The sequence below is a fragment of the Sapajus apella genome, unplaced genomic scaffold (genome assembly GCF_009761245.1).
Source record: "Sapajus apella isolate SASKATOON/1434 unplaced genomic scaffold, GSC_monkey_1.0 scaffold23, whole genome shotgun sequence".
In the NCBI taxonomy this organism is placed as follows: domain Eukaryota; kingdom Metazoa; phylum Chordata; class Mammalia; order Primates; family Cebidae; genus Sapajus; species Sapajus apella.
In genome coordinates, this window is record NW_022436963.1 from 14544201 (window position 1) to 14557706 (window position 13506).

A 13506-nucleotide genomic window follows, 5' to 3' on the forward strand; every position below is an offset into this window, starting at 1 on the left:
CTCTCTAAATTGTGTGTTAATGTTAACATTTCGTCAAACCTTTTTTCAAAGTTCTTAGTTTCTTTGCATTGGGTTAGAACAAGTTCTTTTAATTCCCAGAAGCCTTCTCTCTTTTAAGTATGTATTATTTTAATCTGTTTTCTATTTCTGGTGAAGAACCTATGTAATTGTACCCTTCTTCTCGGCACTATCTGCCAAGAAGGTGTAAAAGTGAAGTGCAATACAATTTAGTAAAAACCTGATTTTAGGTATTGGATTCAGGCTGCTTCTCTCGGTGTAAGTGGATTCGGCAATATCGTCACACATTAGTCCAGCTGTGTCAAAGAACTTAGGCAGGCAGCAATTACGACCATGTGTGCCAAAGGAGTTCATTTTCTAATATCTTAATGTTTAAATAAATGTGAATTTTACTTTTCTTAAAGGCCTAGGTTAGGAAGGAATAATGAAATGATCCTTTTAATTGCTGAGCAGGGTAAGGTTTTCTTTTACCTCATTCAGAGCAGGTGCAAAAACCATTTTGTCACATTGAAGTGCAAGGTCTAAAGACTAGAGAATTTAATAAAGTGAATGCATGCAGTACACTTTGGATTACATACTTTTATTCAGTATGTGGTAGACTCCATTGATGATCTTTCCTATCTTGATCATCTATATGTTTTATATTTATAAATATCTCTTCCCTAAAGCATAAGTAGAATTATTAGAGATTGTAGATATTGCTAAGCAAAACTCGTTTTAAGAAAAACATAAAAAACTCTGCCAAAGCTCTACTTATAATTATCAGAGAAATAAAAAGTCTGTTGTATTATATAGTCTTAGGATTATATGTATTTCATTTATCTATCATCTATATATTTTTATATATAAATATGTTTATATGTTAAATATGTGTATTTAATCTATAATTTTAGGATTACCTAATAATGTATGTGTATGTGTATCTATACATCCCCAAAAGCATGTTTTGAATGACCAAATATTCTTGCTAACCTCTAAGGAAAATTCCCAGATCAACTGATGGCCTAGGGGTTCAAAAAGAAAGGAAGAAAAGAAAAGTGGGAGGCCGGGCACAGTGGCTCATGCCTATAATCCTAGCACTTTGGGAAGCTGAGGTGGGCAGATCATGAGGACAGGAGTTTGAGGCCAGTATGGCCAACATAGTGAAACCCCATCTCTACTAAAAATACAAAAAATTAGCCAGGTTTGGTGGCACATACCTGTAATCCCAGTTACTTGGGAGGCTGAGGCAGGAGAATCAAGTGAACTGAGGAGGCAGAGGCTGCAGTGAGCCAAGATCGCGCTGTTGCACTCTGTCCTGGGCGACAGCTCAAGACTTCGTCTCAAAAAAAAAAGAGAGAGATGGGAGAAAAAATAAGAAATGAATTATGAAAGAAGGAAAGAAAAGACAATAAATGACTTCTTAAAAGTATTTGTCATGAGTAGTAGTGTGTAATAACCACACAGGGTGTTAATATCATAGACCATCTCCTTTCCATTGCTGTTGGTCATATTTCTTGGACTTTTAGTAGCTTTTTACATGGGCTCATCTGCTGCCAGATATTCTTCTAGGTGCCTTACTTGTATTAACTCATTTATTCCTTCTTGCTAAGTGATGGGTTGGTAAAAATTATTAACTCCATATTACAGATAAGGAAACTGAATGACAAGAGGTGGTGACTTCCCAAGATCATACAACTAGGAAATGATAGAGCCAGGATATGATGAACTCAGTTCAACTGACTCCAGAACTTGTATCAACACCTTTATGCTAAACACCTTCCTTGGGATGAAGACTAGGCAAGATGCCTCCATCATTCTTTCTTTCTTTCTTTTTTTTTTTTTGAGACGGAGTCTCGCTCTGTCACCCAGGCACCCAGGCTGGAGTACAGTGGTGTGGTCTCAGCTCACGGCAACCTCTGCCTCCCGGGTTCAAGCGATTCTCCTCCCAAGTAGTGGGATTACAGGCGTGTGTCACCACGTCCAGCCAATTTTTTGCAATTGTAGTAGAGATGGGGATTTCACCATGCTAGTCAGATGACCTTGATCTCCTGACCTTGTGATCTACCTGCTTGGCCTCCCAAGTGCTGGGATTACAGGTGTGAGCCACTGCACCCGGCCAATGCCTCCATTGTTTAGGCTTTGTTTACATCACTCTAAAATTGCCAGTGTGGTATTAAAACTGACCTAATCGTTCCATAGACTTTTTTTTTTTTTTGGATAAACTTGTGGTCTTAAAGCTTGAAAGTAACATTTGTTTTATCTGGGTTCCTTCCTCAGAAAATGACCCTCAGGCCTCTCAAAAAAGTATCAAAGAAATGAAACTCACCAGATCAATGCATCCAGACGATGAAATGCCATACCCTTCATTCCTCAGTTCTTATGCCTCCCTAGTTCCTATTTTCCCACACATAGCTACGTTTCTTCCACGCTATATAAATGGTCAGGAAGATGGATTTGAGACTAATATCACATCTCCTTGGCTGCAGCACCAGATTAAAACCTTCTTCCCTGGCATACTCATTGTCTCAGTGATTGGCATTCTGTGTGGCAAGCAGCAGGACCTAGAAAAAACCTGTGCTGTTTTGGTAATAATGTGAGACTAACTCAAAGATGTTGTTCTCCATGAATCTGTGAAAACATGGGAGTGATACCAGGAGAATGTCAAAAATGATGAGCATTTTGGAAATATACAGCTAATGATGAAAGATAAAAATTAGAATGAGCCTTTGAGAAGGGGGAAGAAGTATTTTTCTAATTGTGTTCCAGTACGTTCCTGGAATACTAGCAGTAGCCGTAGAAAATGGTGCCCATCTTTACTTCAGTTCTCCAGAGAAATTTTGTTTATGTTTCAGCAAGAAAAATATTTTTGCCTAAAGCTTGTGACATTTTCAAAATTGCAATGAAAACTGCAAATCATCTTTTTCTTGGAAAGTTATGAGAGTAGGAGGAAAATCCTGACTCTGCTGTTTACTCTCTATAAGACCTTAGTTGAGATTTTTAATCTCTTCGAACCTGTGTTTTTTCATCTGTATAATGGAAGTAACAACAGTACATATTTACAAGGATGATGAGGAAATTAAAGAAGTTATGTCTATAGAGGCACTTAGCATTCTGTTCAGCATCTACTTAATATTAATACTTAATGTATTGTTAGAATAATTATCATAATTACTGTTGCTATTATTATTCTCTGGGATCAATGGATTCAATCCTTTGGTGTTAGTTTTGGTCCTCTAATTTGCATGTGTTCAAGCCTGACTGAATTAATAAAAATCTATTTCATTTGAAACAAATATGGAAACAGAAATAGTAAAAACATTTTATAATTTAAGTTCACATTGGCCATCCATATATGAATTTTTATATCGGTTATGATTATTAATTAAGAATGATCCTATCTGAATGCTAAAAATTTTAATAAGAAGCCTATGAAATCCTATGATATGATGGAGATTTTTTTTTTTTTTTTTTTTTGAGATGGAGTCTCACTCTGTCGCCCAGACTGGAGTGCAGTGGCACGATCTTGACTCACTGCGACCTCCATCTCCCTGGTTCAAGCAATTATCCTGCCTCAGCCTCCGAAGTAGCTGGGATAACAGGTGCCTTCCACCATGCCTAGCTAATTTTTTTTTTTGTATTTTTAGTATAGACAGGGTTTCACCATCTTGGCCAGGCTGGTCTGGAACTCCCCAACTTGTGATCCACCCACCTTGGCCTCCCAGAGTGCTAGGATTACAACCAAACAAACATGTATACATATTCTAGCATGTTTTATTGCATATATTTAAGACACAGGAACATAAGAAAGTAAAAATGCTTTATTTCATCTTTGGGTTGGGAGATAATGCTATACTTATTCTAAAATTAGAGTTTTTGAAAATATTTCCAGTCTCCTGTCCTGTGTACTAGTGGCCCTGTGCAAATCAAACACACAAACAAATAAATGCACAGGGATGCTATTGGCCTTTGCTTTTATACTCACTTACCTAAGGAAAGATTTGGAAAGTTCAAGTTAGCAGCATGAGCAGAGAGTTAAATATACAACATTTTGACAGACTTCCACTTATTTCCATTATTTTAGATTTCATAAACATACGGGTAGAGTTTCCTCCTATATTAAGTTGCTGCAGATAAAGTTTTAAATTAGTTTTTTTCTCTTTGTCACAAGAGACATAGGAATATGAAACCCAGGTAGACTTTCCTGTGAGAACAAGATTTAATTTGCCTGAATAATGCAAGTTCTTAAATTGCAGCTTGGTGCTTTGGTTTGTATAGTTTTGACTCAAGATTAACACTCTTTGAGATTCAAAATGGTTGGTTTTGTAACTTGATTTTCATTTGCTTATTTAGCAAATGTTGAGCTTTACTAAATTGGACTGAACGTATTTCTTACCTATTGTGTAAGCTTTGTGAAGGCAGGAGCCTTGGCAAGCTGTTCACAGTACCTAGAACAGTACTAGGGTACGATAGGCACTCAGCCCTTGCTTGCTGAAGTTTCTCAATCTTGGTATCATTGACAGTTTCCAGGTAATTCTTTGGTTTGGGCAACTGCCCTTTGAATTGTAGGATATTTAACAGCTTCTCTTGCTTCTGCCTTCTGAAAGCCAGTAGTGTCATCCCCTGTCCCCGTGCCACGGCCCCTCCACCGCCGTGTGGTAACAATCAAAACATCTCCAAATATTGTCACATGTTTTCCAGTGGAGTGAAGGGCCCAAATCACCCTCTATTGAGACCCAGACCACTGCAGTAAATAAATGGATTGTCTTGGCATATCAAAGGAAGTCTTCATAGCTATGGGTCCACGGCCCAAAACAAAAGAGAATTTGGAAATTATTTGATTTACATAATCAATATGGGCCACTAAAATGGATCATTGATGCCCCACCAAAGTTAATTTTATCATTTATCTATTTAATAGATTTGGTAAAGTAAGAAAGAAATTATCTTTCATCATCTTGGGGCAAAAGAGAAGGGGTCGCCCTCAACCACTGATAGTAATATTGTGGCAGTGTTTACATCATCTGTCCTATCTCCCCCAACCTAGTTCTTTAGGGAACCCAATGTTATTTCCAGGTCTGGATACAGAGGTTCTAACCCAAAGTCTACAAAATATTTAACATTGCAAATGTGATATGAAACTTTGGGTTATTTTGGTGATGCAGCTGTTGGAAACTCATACATTTCTGGAATGTGAAAAGCATCCTCCGACAATGTACAATTGTTGTCTAAGCTATTACACTGCTATTTGCCACAATTCTGACTTCCTTCACATGGTGTTTGGAGAACGGGAATAAAATATGCCACCATGTTAGTCAGAAAGAACATTGGGTGTGAAGAGAGACCCGTGGGAACAGGCTCAGTAATCACACTTCCTCTGTACCAAGTTTTCAACTCAAATGATCTGCAAGTAGGCAATATTTTAAATAAGTCTCTCTCCCTGTATAAAGAGACATAAATACATAGATGACCTTAGACAAATGACATACCCATTCTAAGGCTGGATATACTATCTAGAAAAGAAGAAATTATGATAGTTAAATGATGTATGTAAAGCACTTAGCACAATGCCTGGCATATAGCAGGAACTCAACTGGAAGTAGCTATTACAATAATAATTATCATTATTAAGCATATGCAGGAGCTGTCATACCCTGTAAGCCAGTTGACTACCCTGCAAAGAGGATAAATGCAAGGACCATGAGATCATACGAACCTAGGGTAGAATTTTGGTTCAGCTATTTTACTACCTGTGTTATCAGTCAGTCTAGGTTATGCTTTATTGCAGTAACAATACTTTTCAGTTGCTTACACCCCAACTGCATTACACCTGCATTTTTTTGCTCAGCTTCTGGTCCATCAAGGTGTGGCTGCAGCTCTGCCTACGTCATCCTTACACCAGGACCCAAGCTGTCAGAGTAACCTCTAAGTAGAAATTATATTCATTGTGGTAGAAGGAAATACCTTGGCAACTCACCTGGTGGTTCTTAAAACTTCTGCCCAGAAATTCACACATTACCAATAAAATGTCCATATTTTATTGGTCAAAACAAGTCACATGGCTACTGCTGGTTCCAAAAGGGCAGGGATATACTTGAGGGAGAGGCACTTCAGAGGGTGGCAGGACATTGCTACAACCTACCCTGCCTCTGATATGGACCTGCGAGTCTTCACCTTTGCTTCTGTAGAAGTGATATGTAACTAATACATGTGGAGGGATTATGAAATGCAGACTCTGCCCTAGATATGCTATCTGCAAAATCTATTGGGTTCTCACAAAAACCAGTTAAGATAGGCATTTTGGCTCCATTTTACTGATTAAAACAAAGAAACAAACTGAGGTCTTGAAGAGGTTAAGTAACTTCCCCCATAAGATCATATACATACATGGTAGGGTACACACAGTACTTGTTAGTGTTGGTTCTCCCCATGGTTGCATAATGGCTTATTTTTGAAACAACTGTTTCTAATTGTTTTAGGCTCTATCTGCATGTAGGAAGCGCAGTAGGAACAAAACTGGCTAACTGCAGATGGTGCAACCACTCCACTGGAGTTCCTACTCACTAAATTCTAGTTTTTCTCCAGCAAAATTCATGAGTGGGGGGCATCTACAGCAGAAGCTGTCTTTTTAAGTATATTTTGGCCCTGCTGTCTCCCCCTCCAAGACAGCAAATTATTGATTTCCGTATTTCTCATCCACTTCAACATATCAAATACCCCCCTCCCAACACACACATACACACACTAACTCCAAACTTTTTGGCAAATTTTTGTAGTAAACAGATGGACTATGTGTGTTGCTGGGAGACCACTCATAAATGGAATCCAATCCAAAAGGAGTGAGAAGGAAGAGGACATGTCACTACTTGATGTAGCAGCTAAGAGCTCTCCTCTCTCTCCTCCTTCACTTCTTCTTCCTCCTCCACCTCTTCCTCCTTCCCCTTCTTCTTCTTTTCTTTTTCTGACTTGGAAAAAATCAGTTCTAACTTATTACCTGCCAGCTGGACAATCTTGGGCAGGCCACTTTCCTTCCATGGGCCTCAATTCCCCCATCTCTAAAATGGGAATAATAGTGTTATTAAATTATGGGGGGGTTGTGAATATTTAATAAAATAATGTTTGTAAAGCCCTTAGCACAGTGTTCAGCTCATAGAAAGAACTCAGTTTTGTTGTTGTTGCTATTATATTCAGCAAGGTTAGCCCACTAAGAGGAAACTTCACTAAGTTCCAAGAAAAGAGTCTAACTTTGGAGGAGGGACCCAGAGTTATATTTATGAGTTTGGCAGGGGAGTTCATTTCAGGGTATGATCTCAGGCAAAAGATCTCAGTAGAAATAACATGAGTTTCAAAGGGACCTAAATTTCATTTCCTGATTAGCCTTCGACGAAATGTTTTACCTTGGCCAGTTCATGCTTGCTAAATCTGTTTTCCACAGGCACATGGTCCCACATTCAAGATTCATTTGTTTCCACCTCTTTAGACAGTTTCCTCTGTCCTCGTCCTCTGCTCTGGCATCCGCAGGCCTAGATGGATCCCTTCCCTGCCCTGTGCCCATGGCTCCTGTGCCCTGCCCTACATCACTGTTCATACCACATTGCAAGTTTTTATTCCCCTTCTGCTTCCCCTGGGGGAAGTGACAGTGCTTATCCTGTTTTATTTTATTTATTTATTTGTACTCCAGCACCTAGCACTGCCTGCCCACAGGAAGGAGGCTCCATAAAGGCTTGAAGGAATGAGTGAAAGCGCCAACAAATAGTTTTTTTTTTGTTTGTTTTTGAGACGGAGTTTCACTCTTTTTGCCCAGGCTGGAGTGCAATGGTGCCATCTCGGCTCATTGCAACCTCCGCCTCCTGGGTTCAAGCAATTCTCCTGCCTTAGCCTCCCGAGTAGCTGGGACTACAGGCATGTGCCACCATGCCCAGCTAATTTTTGTATTTTTAGTAGAGACAGGGTTTCACCATGTTGACTAGGATGGTCTCGATCTCTTGACCTCGTGATCCACCTGCCTCGGCCTCCCAAAGTGCTGGGATTATAGGCGTGAGCCACCGCGCCCGGCCACAAATAGTTTTTTAAAATGTATTTATCACTATTATCATTATCGTTATTATTTTGGTGTTCGGAAGTCACCAGAACTCACACAGATGTCCCATGTAAGGTGTGAGTGTCTTCCTCCTATCTGGAAACCCCCTTCTTCAGGTGGACAGCCGTCTTGCTGATGGTGCCGGCCCGCTTTCCCCAATCAACAGACCCAAAGTTTCACCGGAGCCAGAAGGCACCTGGCGCACAGCTGAGCCTGCACCAAGGTCTGTGGGCTCTGCCTCGCCCACCTCCTCGCCCTCCCCTCTGGAGCGCGGCTGGCCAATGACAGCCTTCCCCTGGCTGCACGGGTTTCCCCTCCCCTGTTGTCTCTACCCTGCCCCAGCTCTTCCCAGCCCACCCCTCGCTGGCTCGGCTCGCCTCCCGGCGCGCTGGGTTCCCGGAGCGCAGAGCCCGGCGCTAGCCAGTGGGCTCCCCGAGGCCCCCTGCCCTCGCCGTGCTGCTCCAGGGTGTCGCTCCTCCGGCTGCTCCCGAAGGGGCTTCTGGCCCTGAGGACGGTGGCGCCAAGCGAATTTCATTTTTAAAGAGAACTGTTGAGAAGAGCGAGCGAGGGCGAGTATGGACCCTGTGAGTCAGGTGAGACGGATTGGGCAGGGCGGCTGGCTCTGGTTGGTGGGGGGACCCCGCGGCTTGGGAGACGCGCCCCCAGCCCCTTCCTCACGCTTTGCTTTCTCTCTCTCGCCTCGTTTCCCTAAAGCTGGCCTCTGCGGGCAGCTTCCGGGTGCTGAAGGAGCCCCTTGCCTTCCTGCGAGCCCTGGAACTGGTGAGTAGCAGTGTGTGTGCGCCGGGGGCGGGGGGGGGGCACGCCGCGATAGGTGAGGAGAGGTCGGGTGGGGTGCTCGCTGCTCGGTTCTGCTCCAAGCCGGAGATTCAACCCTCAAGCCGGAGACTTCAATCCTGCCCCCTCCCCAGGTGCCGTTCCAAGGCAGTGGGGACGGGATCGAGGCACCCTGCTGGGAGGCGGGCGTGCGGACGCATTTTTGCAGGTGCATAGACAAGCGTCGTCTCACTTCACCGCTTGCAGACGCGCAGGGGCTGTGGAAAGAAGCCCCCCCCACCTTGGGAGATGGGGGACGGGGGTAGATGGAGGCGCTGCCGCTGGGCTCGGGCCCCTCACCTGAACCTTGGCGGGGATGAGAGGGTGGGTGGAAGGGCCTATGGCTGAGCGGAGGAGCCGGAAGACTTGGCCAAGCTCAGAAAGTTGGTTAGAACTGGGACAGCTTCTCGGAGTCTCTGGGATGCTCAAAGCGCGTGTTCAGCTGCTCCGCGGGAGCTCCAGGGAGGGAAAGATGCTGCGAAGCTATTACAGACTGTTAAGAGCAGAACTCCTTCCTTCCCCACCACAGTTTCTTTTCTCTGGCCACTCTGGGGCTTTTCTGATTATACCCAGAAAAGCCAGCGTTGTTTGCCATAGCTTTCTTCAGAGACTGGGCTTCAGTAAGTTATATTCCACTTCTGTAAAACCACCCTGACGCTCCTCTTGCAGTTTGTCTCTGGGCAGAGGAGTGAGGTACAGAAACGGTTACCCACACGGCCGCAGAGCCATGTCAGTGTTGGCTGGATGATGGTTATACAGAGTGATATCTGCAGGTCACACGTTTCTTCTTGCTAGGAGCTCCAAAAGGCAAGCAAACCTATCTGAATAGAAAGTTCAAAGCCTGTCATGTAGCATTAATCACAGGCCCTAAAACTGACTAGCTGGGAAATTATGTAAGAGCCTGTTCTCTGTTCCCAGATCTTAGCTCCAAGGGCTTGTATCTGGCAATGGCTACATAACTGTGATGATTGTTTACACGGTTGATGTACAAGATAATTACATTTACCTTGTTTGTAGACTTGAATGAAAATGCATAAGTATATCAATCTGACATACACCAAGACAGCTTTTGGAAGGCTTGAATCCATGGTTCAGAGCTCGGTATTGTGAATCTGTTTTCCTTACAGTCAAGTTAAACAAGCAAGCAATCCTCATAGTTCTGGAAACTTTCAGTTTGCTTTCTCAGAATTCTGCCCACATTCATCCATTCAGCCACTCAATAAATATTACCTGTGAAGCAGTGGCTTTAGGGATGAAAATAATAGCTCCATTGTCAAGCTATTAGCTCTCAAAACCAAGTTCAAAGACCTGACATTATTTTCTGACAGAATCTCTTCTTGTCTCGCACTCCAACTTACCTGAAATACTAGTTCATGATCACCCCAATACTTCTGCAACATGATTTTGTGCCACTGCTCATCACACAGCCTCTACTGGTATATAAAAAGGTGTTTGTTATTTGGATGAACTTGTTCAAATTACAGATTTCTGGACACAGAATCAAAATATTGGGAAAATGGGTGCCCATGAATCTGCATTTTAAATGAGCTCCTTGCATAACTCTTATGCACATTACAGTTGGAGAACCACCACTCTAAGCTATACCAGATCCCTCCAAAACTCAAAAGCCCCTTTTACGTCAGTGCCCTTGCTATTTCCATTCATACTTTATGGAATGTCCTCACCTTCCAAGCCTAGAGAAAATATTTGTCTTTTATGTCAACTAAATGTTAACTTCTCAATGAAGACTGTTTTCATATTTATTCCTTCCTCTTTCCTCTATCCCAAACTGAATGATTCACATCATTCTTTGGACTTCCACTAGATTCTTATTCATTCATTCATAAGAATTTATCCCACTGCAAAATACTGTTTTATACGTTTTTTTTTTTTCCCTTGGGGAAGGGTATGTGTGGATGTGTGTGTGAGAGAGAAAGAGTGAAATAGAATAAAAGTTACTAAGTTACCACATTTAAATTATTTGCAGTCCTTCCCCTCTCTCTTCTAAGATTCTAAGGCTCCAAGGAGGAAGAGCTTTTTGCTTCTACCTCAGTAATTAGACTCTCATTTGTGGAAGAGAACATGAATAATAGACAAAGCAAATTTTAAAAGTCAGATAAGTTGGTTGACCAGCATTTTAAAAGAGCTGAGCTAGAGACATGAGAAAGAAAGTACTAGTTGCTGAAAAAAGTTAGTAGTGAACAAAGGGAAAGAACATACATTTTGTGTGCACACAGTGGCCTGAGGAGCCACTCTGAGTTATCTTTTTCTGTAGGAGATATTGACAATGAGAGAAAATGTGATTTCTTAGATGGCAGAAAATTTCATCTGTTTGTCTCTGTTTCCCTCTCATACTGCTTGGGTAATCAGCAAAAATTGTAAACCGGTAATGATAGAGCACTTAAAATATCTCAGTTTCTCCTGTTTCTGTGGAAGTTTTACAAAGTGATGGAGAGCAGTTTTAAACTTGACACCATCTTTAAGCTGCAATTTTTCCGTGCTGTAGAAATAAATGTGCATGTCAAGATATATGTGTCTTAGTTTGGGAGATTGCTACAACAAAACACCATAAACTGGATAGCTTATACACAGTAGAAATTTTTTTCTCATAGTTTTGAATACTGGAAAGTCTACAGTCAAGATGCCACCAGATTGATTGTTTAGTGAGGGCCTGCCTTCTAGTTCACAGATGGAGCCTTCTTGCTGCATCTTCTCATAGCAGAAGGGAAGAACTCTGATCTCTTCACACCCTTATAAGAACCCTAATCCATTCACAGGGGCTCCACATTTATGAGCTAATCACCTCCCAAAGGTCCCACCTCCTAAGACCATCTCTTTGGGAACTATATTTCAACATGTGAATTTGGGAGGAGGCATGAACATTCAGATGATAGCAATATTCTCAAGAATATTTTATTGCAACATTATCTGTAGTGAAAAGAACTGGAAATAACTAGTAAGTCCATTATAGGAAAATAATTAAAGTATGATTCATCATGTTATGAAATATTGCCATTAAAAAGAATGAATTTAGCCAGGCCTGGTGGCTCATGCCTATAATCCTAGCATTTCGGAGGCTGAGATGGAGGGATTCCTTGAGCCCAGGAGTTCAAGGCCAGCCTAGTTAACATAGGGAAAGAGTGCAATTCTGGAACATATTAATTAAAATATGCCTTAACATATAGTAAATTTCTAATTCTCATGTTCAGTGCAACGGAAGACATTTATTTTGTCAGGAATGTCAGCTAAGTTGGTAGATATTTGATTCTTCAGTGTTGGATTTTTTTTTTTCATTAGTTGAAGTGAGTTTTAGTTCTGTTAAAATTATAACCAAACTATTTTCACATCATCCTGTAAGTTAAGTGATATAAAACATGAAAGACATGTTCTCATTTTTCTTTTTCTGCTTAAATGCATGATGCATAGCATTTTTCTATAAGCAATCAGTTGCTTTTAAAATCAAAAGGCTGTATTATTCTAATGACCATAGAGGATCTAAATGAGTATGAGAATCCGTATCAACAAGATATGCTACGTGTTATTTGACAGAAAGTGAAAACAAACTCAGTAAAACTGTTAATATCAAAAAGAATAGGAATACATTTTTTCTTGTCCACATTATGATCAAACAAAAATCCTGTGAGGCTGTAAAAAAGAGAAAGAAAATTAAAACATTAGGCATACTGGGGCATAGCTATAATTTCAGGTGCTTCTGAAGCTGAGGTGGGCGGATCACGTAAGCCCATGAGGTCAAGTCTACAGATTTCAGCCTGGATGGCAAAGTGAGACGTTGTCTCAGAAAAATACAAACAAAAAAAAGAATGAATTCAATTAATATGCATTGACCTGCAGGTCAATATATCACTGTATTTGATAAAATTGTTAAGTGAAAAAACATAAGTTTTATTCTTAGTATTTAATAACATGGTTGAAGAAGCAATATTTATCCTTCTAATAAACATGTAGATAATTCATTCATATTTTAAAATAATATATACAGCCTCATATTTGCATAAGTAAAAAATATAGTTTTGGTTGTGGGTGAACGTGCATGTGTGTAATTTATATGGGCACAGAGTGAAGTGTAGATATAAAGCACTGAACTGTTAAAATTGATTTTTTTCAGAAGGGTGTAATTTGAGATGCAGTGGGTAGACAGTGGGAGAGGCTGATGGTAAACTGTGGTATGCAGGAAGAATGGTGGGCATATCACCTGCCTACAGTTGTACACAGATACAAGAAGTTCTAAAAAATCGCTCATATTTTACATTATTTTCTATGGATTACCCACATGAAATGGTATTACCTTTAAAGTCATCTTCTACTTTTGGACTTTATAGTGGGAAAAATCCACTTTATTTATGTGTTCTTTCCTTAGGAAGGATTCACGGATACAGTAGATTTAAAGTCTTAATAATGTATAAAAGTCAAGCCTTGAGGGGAAAGCTTTAGCCAATTTCAAAGACTTGCAGGCAAAACTCCCACATCCTTAATCTCTACTTAAATGAGGTCAGGGTACTTTTCACTATCTTTTAGGTCAGAACAGAAAAATTCGTACATAGCACTGATTCTGGTGGTCTTTTCATTTATTGCCC

The 13506-nt window shown here is 40.9% G+C and overlaps 1 protein-coding gene across 1 annotated transcript in view; it reads left to right on the plus strand.

Moving 5' to 3' along the window:
• The first annotated feature begins 8465 nt into the window (after positions 1-8465).
• SYNPR (synaptoporin) overlaps positions 8466-13506 on the plus strand; it is a 342577-nt gene continuing 337536 nt past the window's right edge. Inside the window, exons 1-2 of the mRNA XM_032290375.1 lie at positions 8466-8670; positions 8792-8857. Of these exons, the coding sequence (XP_032146266.1) occupies positions 8653-8670; positions 8792-8857 (84 nt within the window). The 5' untranslated portion in view covers positions 8466-8652. The remainder of the gene's footprint in view (positions 8671-8791; positions 8858-13506) is intronic.